Source organism: Perissodus microlepis, chromosome 2 (assembly GCF_051167445.1).
Source record: "Perissodus microlepis isolate ML-2025 ecotype Zambia chromosome 2, ASM5116744v1, whole genome shotgun sequence".
NCBI lineage: Eukaryota > Metazoa > Chordata > Actinopteri > Cichliformes > Cichlidae > Perissodus > Perissodus microlepis.
In genome coordinates this window covers 28,663,215-28,677,261 of record NC_140462.1, presented here as the reverse complement: position 1 = coordinate 28,677,261, position 14,047 = coordinate 28,663,215, and the positions used below count along the sequence as shown (strand labels likewise).

General features: G+C 38.5%; 1 protein-coding gene across 1 annotated transcript; it reads left to right on the top strand.

The window, feature by feature from the left end:
- The first annotated feature begins 635 nt into the window (after positions 1 to 635).
- Positions 636 to 13,268, top strand: qdpra (quinoid dihydropteridine reductase a). The gene is made up of 7 exons (XM_084954502.1): positions 636 to 820; positions 905 to 997; positions 1,824 to 1,920; positions 2,683 to 2,823; positions 6,509 to 6,617; positions 8,674 to 8,757; positions 10,925 to 13,268. Exons 1-7 carry the CDS (start codon positions 737 to 739, stop codon positions 11,025 to 11,027), a joined length of 711 nt encoding a protein of 236 aa, XP_084810628.1. The 5' UTR covers positions 636 to 736; the 3' UTR covers positions 11,028 to 13,268.
- The last annotated feature ends 779 nt before the right edge of the window (positions 13,269 to 14,047 follow it).

Genomic DNA, 14,047 nt, shown 5'->3' with positions numbered 1-14,047 from the left:
CCACATGTTCATTCACTAACGTTTTTCCAGCGAGTAAGCCTAAAAAGTCTTTTGTAAAGTGTTTGATTAGGTAAAAGAAGAACAAGTCAGACAACAACAAGGCCATTTTTTCATAGAGTTCAAACAGAATCCTTTTAGCAGCCTTTTAGTGTTTCACCTGCCGTTGGCCGTTAAAACAGCTCAGGTTTGAGGCACTTCTGCATTGAATTCAATTTTAAAACCTAAATCTAAATTCATCGTTCATAATAATAACATTTTTAAAAGACTTTTGCTCACAAAAATTCACCAACAGCAGATGGACAGGTTCTGTTCAGTAACTCAAATTAGCAGAGAGTTACCAGTTACAGCTTCCTATCCTGGGAGGACAAACTTTTTCCTGTAACATAAGCATGTTATTTTTTTAAATCATTATTATTATTAGATTTTCTATACTCCTTTTCAGTGTATTGGCATTGACCACGTGCTTTTTATTGCTGTAAAGTTTGGCTGTGGGGATTGACTCGCTCTCCAGTGCCTATTTCAAGAACTGCAGTTTTTGGTTTCAGCTCTCAGCTTGATTCGCTTCAGGATTCACTTTGGAGTGGGTGATTTCCTACAGTCGTTGAACGTAGCATTAGTTCAACCAACTTGTTGCTCATTCAGAGAAACGCCTCCTATTCCTCCTCCTTCTGCTCTTCTAAACTCAATCCCTGCAGCTCTCTCGCTCTCACTCCTGACGGGTAACTGGAGCGTGAACATGGCTGCTAACCGGGTGATCATTTACGGTGGGAGAGGCGCTCTGGGCTCAAAGTGTGTCGAGTATTTCAAATCTAAAGGATGGGTGAGTGGTGACAGCTAACGCTAGCATGCTAGCACTGATAAACGGTGAGCTAACTATATTTCTCTTTCTCTGTGCACTAAATAGTGGGTCGCCAGCATCGACATGGTTGCAAATGAAGAGGCTAATGAAAACGTGATCGTGAAGATGACGGAGTCTTTCACCGAGCAAGCAGGACAGGTGCTCTGCAGATCTTTCTGACTCATCAGTGCAAAAACTGAAGCGTTAACAGACAGGAGTAGGGCTGTTACTGCGACAGCTAAAGTCAGACTTTTCATATGACTTTGGTATAACTCTAATGACATTTGTTTGTTGTTTTTTATTTTATTATTGTTATTATTATTGTTATTTTTATTATTATTACAACTATTTGCATTGTTCAGTAATAGTAGAGTTGCTAAAATGTGTGTAAGCTAATGCTGCGTTCAGGTCAACTGAGAAAGTGGGGATTTCGGTTTTTGTAGTAGAGAGGTTATGATAGAGTCAGATTACTGTGATGATTTTCTTTTTCTTATTTGTTTAGGCAGCATTAATGGTTATCTAAACTATACTTCTTTTTCTTGAACACCTTAGTAGCTTTTATAGTTCAAATCTGTTCATTGAGAGCGTCTAAGGGTAGAGAGGGTATAAAAACCCAAGGTAGGTAAAACTAATAAAGCTGATCTGAGCGGTCTTATTTGACACACAGAAATATATTTATCATTTGATGCATCTCTTTTTGCCCATTTTATGTGACTTTGATCAAAATTGGTAGCATCCCTTCTCTCTGTATAATTGCTTTTGGTAAGATATTTTTTGCACTTTATAAAATGAAAAGTGTGTTTTTAGAAATCTAACAGTACACTGACTGAGTGAGGATAATTTCTACAGCTATCCTCCTTTGTTTGTTTACCAGAACAAACACTCTCCAGCTGATGCTTAGTTGACATTTAAATGCCATTCAGCTCGTGCGTCAGCCCAGTGGCTTTATGTCATTGTGTTAGCAGTTAGCTCTCATTTTGTGCAGGTGACAGCAGATGTGGCCCAGTTGCTAGGGGAACAGAAAGTGGATGCCATCTTGTGCGTGGCGGGAGGATGGGCGGGAGGAAACTGTAGTTCCAAAGGTCAGAGTTCAACCTTTTTTATTATTATTATTTGTTTTGGTGTTAATAATCAGCCAGCTTTCCTGCAGTCTCCCATGCATAATTGTGAACTTGAAAACAATTTGCTGTGTAATTAAATAAAGTCTAAGGGGTATTTGTGATTAGACTTTTTCTTGAATCTCATTTACTTAGAAGTGTTTAAATCTTGTTCTGTGGGGCCAAAAGCTTGCCAGATTTTTGTTCTGCCAGTTAGCTTTTTGGTATTTATTCCATAGCTGTACCTGGCAGCAAAGGGAAAGCAGCAGTTCTCTTGAAGTGCCAGAATTGATGTGCACTGTGCAGCTAATAAGAATTTTGTGGTTGCCGAAAATTCAGCCATTTCAAACATTTGGAGGATAAGGCACTCGCTTTCTGGCAAAGATGAAAAGACTGGCATTATTGAAGCCACTCAAAACAGCTGGTCTACCCGGCTCAGATTAACAACTTAGTGTATTAAATCTTTACAAATACCAGTGTTTATAAACAGCAATTCGCCATTTAATAGATGAGTTACGTGCCAGCAATGATTTTTGGCAATGAACGGTTATCAGGCAGTCTGGTAAGACGTCAGGACGTTTCTGGTCCAAGCCAAGAAATAATCTGACACAGTAATCCTGTAAAAATGGTAATTTGAGTTTTTTTAATCAAGTTTTTGTACAGATCAAACAAACCTTTTAGAGGTACTCGTAGCTTTCGGCACTGCTAGAGCCAGGCTAAGATGTTGTTCTCTGTATTCTCCTACAGACTTGTACAAAAATGGCGATTTGATGTGGAAACAGAGCGTGTGGACCTCAACCATCTCCAGCCACCTTGCTGCCTTGCACCTAAAAACAGGTGGACTGCTGACTCTGGCTGGAGCTAAAGCAGCCCAGTCAGGCACTGGAGGTGAGGCACACAGTTTTTGTTGCGTGTTTACTGTTCTCATCATAGCGAACTGATGGCCCGCTCCTCAGGGTTACAGACTTTGACCAGGGTAATTGACACACTGATCAGAGGCGCACCTGCTCACAGCAGTGTGTGCGATTGGGGGCGAAATGTGTCGATAACATTGATCCAAGAAGCAAAACAGAAGGGAAAAAGACAGAATCGCTGATGAGCTCTGCGGCAGCAGTGGTGCTCACTGGTTAGTGAGTCTGTTTCACAAACAAAAAGTAATTGGTTTGATTGCCAAAACAGCATGTTTGTCCACTACAAACCTTCCCCTGTATTGTTGAGCAATCGACTCAACCATGACCTGCTTAATCGTTTTAAGATATCCGGGGCAAGAGTGAATAAATAAAAAATAAGGTTAATGAAAGTAGATAAATTAGACCAAAGGAAAATTTAAATTTAATTTTTTCCAAAAAAATGGGAAATGGGTGTAGCGATTTATTGAAATGTGCACATTTGGATTAATCGCTCCATACAACATGTTTTCACTTCAGTTCTTTTTGTAATCTGGCAAACCTTGGCTGTTTCTCGCCATTTGCCTTCCTTCACGAATAATATCTTCTTGACATCCAGCCTTCTACTGAAACAATTTCTCATGAGGCTTCAGTGAGGAGTAGATGGATTCATTGAAGGGCTAGATGCATTCCTCAGTTCCTGTGTCAGGTTTTTCAGGGATTTGTTTTCCTGCTTCTTAAGGATATGACTTTCAGACACTGTTCAGATGCTGTAGGTAGTATTTAAGGTGTACCACTCCTGTGTTTTGGTTAATAGTTCTTCAGCATTCATCTTGTTGGTGCAAAATCATATTTTATATCTGTGAAACTGTGATATCTTTGGCTTTGTTTTTGTATATTAAATTAATGAAATTAGAACAAATTAAGTTAGTTTTTTGCGACAGGGTGCTAGGAACAAAGTGTCTAAAATTAACAACGATTTTATGCCTAAGTGTTTATTTACATACTAGAACAGGCCGTCCATGGGGTTGTTTAATACTCAGCCATTTAAACAACCAATTAAGACAGAGTCCAAAGAAATCACTTTATTCAACTTAATTAATTAAAGTCTACATCTATGATTAATTGGTATAGTCAAATACTTTGTTAGTTGCAGCCATGTTACCGTGTGATACTGGTCCAGCTCGTCAGCTCGTGTAGTGTCCATAAAGGCTTAAATCCAGGGCCATGTGATTTGTAAAAACCCCTCCTGTGACCAAGCTGGCCATGTGATGGGCTATGATCCAATTCTACAGCTACACAAAGCCCTGGCTCAGCAGCCCACACAGAGCCAAAGAGCTCATTGGCTGCCGGCTTAGGAAGACAGTGACTCAGCAGTTGTTGGTCCTCACACAATGTCCCCATGCAGTGTTTTAACTTATCAGACTAAAGCATTTTAGTTGTTCTCTGCAGTGCGAGCATTTAGGTAGAGCTCTGCAGAGTAAACATGTGGGGAAAAAATCTTCAAATTCTAATTAAACACAAGGCAATAACAAGTACCAAATGTTAAGAAATGTAACAAATGGGTATAAGAGGCACCTACACTCATCCCTTTTTTTTTTTTTTTGAGTGCTTTGATCAAACAAGATGAGTGGAGAGTTAATGAGCCAAATCCAGATCATCTATGAAGAGGAAACAGGAAAGGATATTAGGATGAGTAATTGTACTGACTTTGACTTTGTTGTTGTTCATCAAATTTTAATGGATGAAAAGGCTGTTAAATGCTGCAGGTGTGTGAGATAACAGACCAAATGAAGGGAATCGCTTAATACACTGAAAATGTACGTTGATTTTGGGTTGACCAAATGTTTAAAGTAGTTAAAAGTTCTTGTCATACTCGTTGTCTTTCAGAGGGATTTACGACGCAGCAGATTTTACAAACCCAGGCTTTCTTTGTGTTTGCTATCTTGACAAAACCTAAAACCCAGTCAGAGATAACGGGCATGACCCTCATAACAGGGACCACAAAAAAATATGCATTTTCTGCATCATCTACATGAAAATTCCCTTTTTGTACATTTCCAGTTTGTGTAGTTTGCATTTCTGTAACTTTACTTTAGAGCTTCATTTTGGTGGTGTTAGTAAGGTGTGACCCAACATGTGTAAAGTGTTTTCCTTCAGTAAAGAATATATACTGCATTTGGGGCAAGTTGTGAAAAGAAACTAAAAATGTAGCACTTTCAGCCAATTTCAACCTAAAACTTGGTAAAAAAAAAAAACAAAAAAACTGCTCACGACTTGGTTATGTGTTCAGCGTAAGTTACCAAGGTTGGGTTTAGGCTCAACATACCCCAGTAGCACATCAATCTTGTTTCTTAGCTTCTTTCTCTGAGGAGCAAACCCAATTTACTAGAAATCTGAAAGAAAAAACAAAAAGTCAGCAGGTGAAGAAAAGGTTGGTAATTTTATGACTGCCCTTTTTGAGAATTTGACCCCACAGTTAAGCTTAAGAGCAGAGTTTGAACCCCAGACAGTTCAAAAGGAATGCTGAGCTCTTTGCTTGGCCTCGTGAAATTTTCATGGTTTGTGATTATCCTCCCAGATATGCAACTTGTAGCCTGTTAAATTCCTTGGAGAACTCCATTCTGGCCTCATTTAACATTCACTAGATGATAAGTCAATAGTCAAACCAGTCTCTCATACAGAACAGAGATGAAGACACTATGAAGAGACTTCCAGTGGATGCAGTGGTAATCCTAGAGTCAGTATATAACTGGAAAAACCTTAGTTGGCACCTATTGCATTTGTTTTACTGCAACCAGTGGCAGCTGCTGTTAGATAGAATCACTAAATTATCAGCATGAGATTTGGAGTTTAATCATTTGGTAACTATTGAGTGTGTGTGTTACAAGAATAAATAATTACGCTTAGTTATTGAAGAATAAAGCAGATGAGAGAAGTGATCAGCATGATGGCGCAGCGGTTATCAAACGTCTAATGCAAACTATAACAACTCAAAATTGCAAATTCACAACATGTTTTGTAACTATTGTATTGCAGATAATAATGTGAGTCTGCGTAGTGTAAATTCTATTTTTTTCCCTTCTTTCCAAAATGTTTTCAGGTGAATGTATGTGTATTCATGCAACAGAGCCAGAAATCAGATTTATGTTTTTTAATGATGGGCTGAACATGTCTGGTTGTCTAAATTTGCATTCTAATCTGGTCAGTATACAGTGAGTGGATGCATTTGCAAGACTGGTATTCCTTACTAGTGTTTGCTCTTGCAGGAAAAACAAAAGCTTGAGAGCAAAGTCATGCCACCACCCCTCGTTTCTATTGGTCGGGGATTTATAAGCCTCTCATAAGATCATTTAGGGGGAAGAGACGCTTACTGTTTCCAGATGCTGAAGAGTCAGAAAATTCCTTCTCCCAGGCTGGGTTCATGTACAGATTCAGTATGCAAGTAAGCAGACTGTCAAGCCTTAAGTCGATATTAACATTTGCAAACCATGTAAAAGACAGGGAAGCATTTGAAAGTCTCAAGATGTTCCTCACATAGATTCACAGACGTCTGGTCTGTCCACTTGACCCCTCTCAACAAATCCACTTCCTGTGTAACGATTATATTGTGTTGTGCGTTGCCTTTTGTAAGCTGAATTTTCTCCAGGATACTAAAATAATAATGTTTCCACTGCAACCCCCAGGCATGATAGGATATGGCATGGCCAAAGCAGCCGTCCATCAGCTGTGTCAGAGTCTCGCAGCAAAAAACAGCGGGATGCCTGCCGACACTGCTGCTGTCGCTATACTACCGTGAGTACTGAAATAAAACACAATCAAGGTGTACAAAAGCAGCTCTAGCATGTGTTGTCCTTAAAGGAACAATCAACAAAAAGTCTTCTCTGCTAGATTAAAACTAGAAAAGTCTATTACTCTCTTCTCACCCTCAGATTAGATTAGTTGTATTTACAGCAGATACAACTGGAAAGCCAGACTTACAGGAAACAAAGTTATCAGTATTGAATAATTAAAAGCAGTCCTTATCAACTTTCATCCCCAGTCTGTTTTTCAAAGATTTTAAAACGTAGTCGAGATGATCCTGAGCACACTTCATGTGTAAAATCTCTGGTTTATCCCTGCTAGCAAAAAGCAACAAACTGAAGCTAATAGAATTTAATAGCTTTATATGGCCTGGCATGATTTTATTAACCTTTTAAAATAAGAAGCTACAATAGTTTTTAATATATTTTTAAGCTTTTTTTGACTGTACAATTCACACAAATGTGCTTTCCTCAAAACATATGTTGCTCTTTTTATTATGAGAAAACAAGTGGCTTTAATTATATTATACAGTTACTGCTCATTACTGTGTGTGGTGAGTTTGTAATTAGAATTTAAATGGAAACGAAAAGGGAAACATGGCTCCCAGGTTTTTACTCAGAAATAAATCTTACACTTGCGTGAAATTTTTTCTTTTTTTTTAATACATGTGTCTACATGTCATCTTTTTCCACACTGGGTTTTACAATTTTCACCAAGGAATTGTCTGCAGGTGCCTCTGCACTCCTGTTCGTCCTGCTGACATGGACTAACCTTGGTGTCTACTTTCAGAACCCACCTGAATTGTTTTTATGGGTTAAAAATAGTTGATTTTATGGTAACACAGAAACCCCTAGATTGCCTGTATTAGCAACAGCATGTATGTTATGACAAAAAAGATTTATTTTTCTCCTGGGATAGTGTGCTGGTGTTCCGCTTGCAGGGTAATACTGTATATTGTTTCTTCTAGTGTGTTTTTAATGTTTTTAGGGAACAGATTTGTCTCTAATCCATATCCAGCAGCAGACTTTATTAATAAAACAGGACTGACAAACTGGTAGGATGAATTCAAGACATTTTTTTGTGCTACAGACGCAGGTTTAAAAATGTGTTCTGTATTCACCATAACATAAAAGTCATGTATAGTGCTGCTTTAAATACACCAGCACGGCAAGCAGTCGGTGAAAGGACTGAAGATGAAAGCTATAAAATTAGCTGTGCCACGTATTCTTTGTTATGTTGGATAGATAAGTACGAGGTGAGGATAAGATGCAGGAATAAAAGATGAATAAGTGTGCCCATTCCACGCAGTGGATCTGCACATGAATGCTTTAGATGAATGACACACAGCTGTATTTGCATCATTGCATTCTCTCTTTAGTTATTGGATATAAAAGCAGCTTTTGCACTGTCATCATGAGAAGAAAGAAATGTCTTTTTAGGGGGTGTATCCACCTCTCGCGCTCTGTTTGGCTGCGTTTTCCTCCAGTATGGGCCCAGGCTGCCTCTCCAGCATTCTGTCACATCTGTTTAACATTAGCCCCATGTCTTGCATTTCTGCTGCATGCAGGTCTCTGATGCTGTGGCACCACCATATAGTAACCCGAACATTTCTGCAAAGCACAGTATAGAATGAAAATGTTGTTTACCCATTGTATGGCTTTTGCAGGAATACACAGTCTGACAATACAGGATTGCCCTGGCAGGTGATAACACGCCCAATACAAATGTCCTCACTCAAGCACATAAACTGCAAGCCTTATTGTCTGAGCGATGGCTGTTTCAAGTTTAAAATAAGCCTCCTGTGCCTTTTGCCATAATTCCTAAACATTTTTTTTCTTTAAGCTGAATGTTGATGTCTAACTTATACGGAATAATCGATTTTCCTGTAAAATACAGTTTTAGTATGCTTATAAAATGACTTCAACCCCTCAGAAACTGCATGTGATATATAGTATGTGTGGAGATGCTGCAGTCTGCACGCTCTGCTTCCTCTGTGCTGCTCAGACGCAGCTACTCACCCTGATTGTCATCTGGCTTCATTTGGCAGCGTTACCTTGGATACGCCGATGAACAGGAAGTTCATGCCTAAAGCAGATTTCAGTACCTGGACACCGCTGGAGTATATTGCAGAGTGAGTGCCAAAGCAGTCTTTTTCTCTTCTTTGTTTTTATTTAGATTGGGGGTGTGTATATATGTTTTTAGCAATTTTCAAATTGTGAAATGTTCAAGATGTTCAGTTTTATAGGAGCCCTATTATGCAAAATTCCAACTGGATTCTATTAGGGTACTCACATTTTAAATTAATATACTTCTTAAGTGCTTTGATATCGTTCAACTGCTGTACAGCTCCTCTGCGTGTTTCTGTTCACAACAGCCCCCCTGCTGACTCTCAATTGTTCACACTGTTATTAAGACAGTGTGGGCAAAGAAACAGAATTTCTTTCTGATTGTTCAGCATTGGACTAAGAAGCTCTTTGATTCTCAGGGACTGACACCGTAATCGTCACATTTACCTTTGATGCTTGGGATCACAGAAACACTTCCAGCTATCAAACTACGTTACATTAAAGTGACTGGAAATACCTGAGGATGTCTAATTATGCACAAGAATGAGGAGGCATGAACACAGAATACAAAGTGTTTTGCAAGTAGCTGCTTAAAAAATCTGTTAGGACAGATTTGTTTTGTTTATATGTATATTATGTATTATGACATCTTCATAAACTGGAATGGGTTTCTTTTGAGGATCTGAAGGTTTGGCTGCATATGAATGTCATATGGGTGGCTGTAGCTCAGGTGGCAGAGCAGGTCAGCCACTAATCAGAAGGTCGGTGGTTCGATCCCAGGCTGCCTCCTGGCTGCATGCCAAATATCCTTGGGCAAGATACTAACCCCATGTTTGCCTACTGGTGGTGGTCAGAGGGCCCGGTGGCGCCAGTGTCCGGCAGCCTCGCCTCTGTCAGTGCGCCCCAGGGCAGCTGTGGCTACAATGTAGCTTGCCATCGCCAGTGTGTGAATGGGTGAATGACTGAATGTAGTGTGAAGCGCTTTGGGGTCCTTAGGGACTAGAAAAGCGCTATACAAATGCAGGCCATTAACCCAAAAAGAAATAAAATTTAAAATATAGAATTGCACCACAAGATGGCAAAATAGACTTCTTCTGGGGGTTTTTAAACAGCAATGAGACAATTAAACTTCTATTAACAAATAGAACTTTGAGCTACATGAGCCACTCTGCCTTTACTTAAAGCTCTGATAAATTTGTTAATTTCTTTTAATCCTTGGTGTACAACTGAATGAATGCTTTGGCTTTGGCTGCGTTTATGTCTGTGTCAGCCAGTGAAGATTAGATGGGATTTGATCCACTTTGATAATCCCTTAGGAAACAGATGAGGGTCTGGAGACAGAAATAGAAACAGTCTATGTGACCCGAAATTAATGAAGGTGGCAGTTAGTTTGTTTTAGCACCTATTGTTATTCTGTGCTTACCTTTCTGGCCACTGTTCATCTACTAAACCGAACTGATTTCCAGTATAAGCTATTTTTACTTAGATTTTATGTTACTGTTAAGTTAACAGACTAGCTCACGTGGTATTTGAAGGCATCTTTGGTGCTAGGCTTGTTAGATGTTAGATTCATGATTTATGCTAAATACATGACTGGATGAGTTATCGGTTTATTTAACTAAAAAAAACACAAATTTAGATATGCTGATCAGTTATTTGGTGTGTAACGGGGGATGAACAGAAAGAGTTGTAAATGTATGCAAAGAATAAGGTTACAACTACAGACAGTATATTAAAGAAAAATATAGCTTTGACATCGACTACTGATCAGCGATATCCTGTAATGAAGCTCTAAGCTGACTGTTTTCAACATAAGATGCACATGTATTGAGCGAGGGGCAGATCTGAGTGAGAAACTAACTCTGTGACCATTGCGTTGTATTTAACTGCAGTTAACAGTACCATTTTTAGGCTGTGAATTTGCAGTCATAGAGCAGGATGTCGCCCAGGGAATAAAACCAGCCCACCAGGGAAAGCAAAAGAGAACTGACGCTGCCAGCATCTTATAAAACAATCAGGGGAATATGATTGAGGTGTGGCTCATCTTCCAGACACATCTCTGCCTCCTTGACTCCAACAAATGAACTGGAAAAAGCAAACACACTTACTAAGAACCAAAAGGTTCAGCACATTGTACACATATAATATATATAAGAATGAACATGAAAAGGGATTGAAGATTTTATTCAACTACTCAAAAAGTCCCCCCCCCCTTTTTTTTTCCCTCCTCAGAATGTTCTTCAGCTGGGCCACCGGGGTGAACCGACCATCTTCAGGAAGCCTCATGGAGCTGGTGACCTCCGGAGGCGAAACCCAGGCTGTTGCTGCTCAGTAGAGGACAGAGCATCTGTGGAGGTGGGGGTTAGTAGGGAGGAAGCGATAAAGATGGATGGAAACGGATACAGAGGCTTGAGGAGAGAAGGGTGAGAGATAGATGGAAGGAGTGATGAGGTGTAGAGGTGAAGAACAGAGCTGGAGACAGAGAGGAGCTAAATAAAATGGGTAGGTGGAGCAGAGATGACCAGATGGGTTTGTTTTGGAGGAGGGGGGCTTTCTTTGCAAATACAGCCTCACAGCGCCATCTAGCTGTCAATCATTGTAACTATCTGACTGTAACAGCCAATCAAACTTTGTTCAATTTCTAGTAACTGAAATATTCTTCACGGATGGACCATCAAGGCTTACCTAGCATATTTGATTTAATTTCACTGAACAGTGATGTGAAATTGTGGTAACTGAACATTCAGAGTAAACGGTGTTATAAATATTTTAGGCTTATTTCATCAGATGCAAACAAGAGGTAATAAAATATACTAATGTAGCTTTAAATTCAAACTAAAATGATGTCCTTCCATTTCATTGTCATAACATTTTTAATACGGGTAATTGCTGAAAATTAATGAGCAGTGGCTTATCTACCCTGTGATTTTTTTTTTTTTTTTTTTTTTTTTTGCCACATTTTAAAGTTCATTCTTCTGAAAAGCACATTGGAAACTTCATAATCACCTACATTAGCCATAGCAGTTCCCTCTAAAATGTAACACGTGACAGTGACCAGTGAAATGTGTGAGCTCCGTAGACCTTTTTAGTTTCCACTGTTTAGGTCCTCTACCACTGCGGAAACTCAGTCGAAGAAAGCCGCTGTCTTCTCTCAAACGGACAATAACGCTTTAAAGTGGAGTGGCCTTATTTGTTTTTTGTATGTAGCTATCAAGTCAAAGTGTCCTTGCCGCCTGCAGTATGAAAAAGGTGCTCTGTTCCTGTTGTGGGTTTTCTGAGTCATGTGTTGTAACTGTCAATATTCACATTAAATCAATCCAAAAAAAATTGTCATCCTTTTTGAAAACAGCAGTTGAAGTTTAAGATGCTTTGGTGTTTGTAAAATTATATTTGTTTTTAAAAAAAAAAATCTAGTGAGACACATAAATAATAAAGCTCATGTTGCAATAATTACAGTTGTTACTGTATTTTCAGATGTGAGGCCCACTCGAGTAGTTTCACAGTAGTTTCTCTGGTTCTTTGTCTTATCAGTTACAGATATATAGACTTTCACATCCTGCCCTAAAGTCATATTTGAGTGTAACGTGTTTGGCAGAAAAGAGACAAGTTAGAGTAAAAAATTAATTTACTTGATTTCTTTCCTTCAAGTAGCTGTGGATTATTTTTTAAGTGACATTTGGTAAGATAAGGTAAGCTATACACCACTCTTCACAGATTTGGGAAACTCCTTAGTGATAAAAGTCTAAAATAAATTGTTTGGCTTTTAATTAGTGGGGAACTTTTAAAAAAAAAAAAAAAAAAAGAAGAAGAAAATAATAGTTATTGGTGTCCCTCAAACCACTGGCACTCATGTATGAGGAATAATTGTAGCAAAGAAAATTAAAAACAGTGCCCGAAAACCTTCCACTAAATGAATCTATGCAAGGCTTTCATGGTAGGTTTAAAAAAGTACCAAAAAGCCTTTATTTTAGTGAGTGAGCATGTATCGGGCCTTCTTTAAGGTATGCAAACACAGTGGTTAACAAATGTATTAAAATGTAACAAAAACAAAACAAATATTGTAGAAATCTGCCAAAAACTTGTTTAAAAATAACAGTTATATTAATATGCTTTATGTCATAAACCACAAACTTTATTCATTTCAAATTTGAGCCAGCACACTGAACTTCTCTGAGAAGTCAAAAATTAATCAAGGTTAACATTCAACCATTAAAATGTATTTTTCTTTTCAGGAAGTAAGAAAATAACTGCAATTTGAAAATTAATCAAAAACTAATCGTCTTTATTGTTTTTTGCCTTTTTAGAAAAGTAAATTCATTGATTCAATTCAATTGTATTTATACAGTGCCAAATCACAACAACAGTCGCCTCAAGGCGCTTGTGATAATGATTGACAACACCAATTATATTTTAGCATGAAAAAGTGTGATTTCCATTAAAGAGCTTTTGCGTATTGGTGGAGTAACAATTACAGAAACAGAAAAACTGACTTTATTGCCAGTGCTTTTAAGTTAGAGCAACTGTGTCGTAAACATTACACTGGGACATGTGGTCTAATAAATTTGCTCTGTACCAACTTCCAAGGTGGATTCCTTCTTATTATTATTCATATACATATTAAAAGCAGGATTATAAGTCCTTCACTACCCTGTTCACTAAAATTCTAAGGCAGAAATTAAATCTCATGGTTATATGAGGACAATTCTTGCTCTCCTTTTACATGCAGGACTCTTGTCTTCAAATAAATAAGTGAACATAAAATTGATCAATGTATAAAGTCTGATCAAGTCTATAGTGTCAGGATCAATTCGCAGTTTTAGATTTCTCATTTGTCATTTGAATTATGAATTATTTGTCACAGAGATGCCCACTAGATGGTGCTGTTAAATAAAGAGTCCCACTGCTTTACTGCCACTCAGTGTTTTTCAGAGGAAGTCATATTAATCAAACGGATGAGTTAACACCCAGAGCTGAATATGCAGTGCCATGCATACACAGTATAAAAATAACTTACAGAAGGACCCTTTAGCATTCACTCTCCTGCGCACAACTGATTTCTGAGCATCCAGGCCTTTCACCTTGGCAAATGCAAATCTCTACAACAGTGACATCTGGGAAGGCATCAATTTAAAACTTGGATTATGGCAAATAGATTATTTTACAGCCCCATTCCTCTTAGCGCAAAATGTTGTTGTTCAACCAACCCATATATTCACCCTCAGCGTGGACGAGAATGCACATAAATAGACTACGGGGCAGCTGCTGGGCCTTAGTCTTAAACTCTACTATTTCTCCCGGATGGCCACAGTTCCAGGGGACTATATGGCTGTTGACAAGCACGCTGCAATAAATCAC

What these genes read in the sequence shown, in the direction of transcription:
- qdpra (XM_084954502.1), top strand. Translation starts at nt 737, where the DNA reads ATGGCTGCTAACCGGGTGATCATTTACGGTGGGAGAGGCGCTCTGGGC. An exon ending in ATTTCAAATCTAAAGGATGG is followed by an intron (nt 821 to 904) that starts GTGAGTGGTGAC and finishes TGCACTAAATAG; the next exon opens with TGGGTCGCCAGCATCGACAT. An exon ending in AGCCCAGTCAGGCACTGGAG is followed by an intron (nt 2,824 to 6,508) that starts GTGAGGCACACA and finishes TGCAACCCCCAG; the next exon opens with GCATGATAGGATATGGCATG.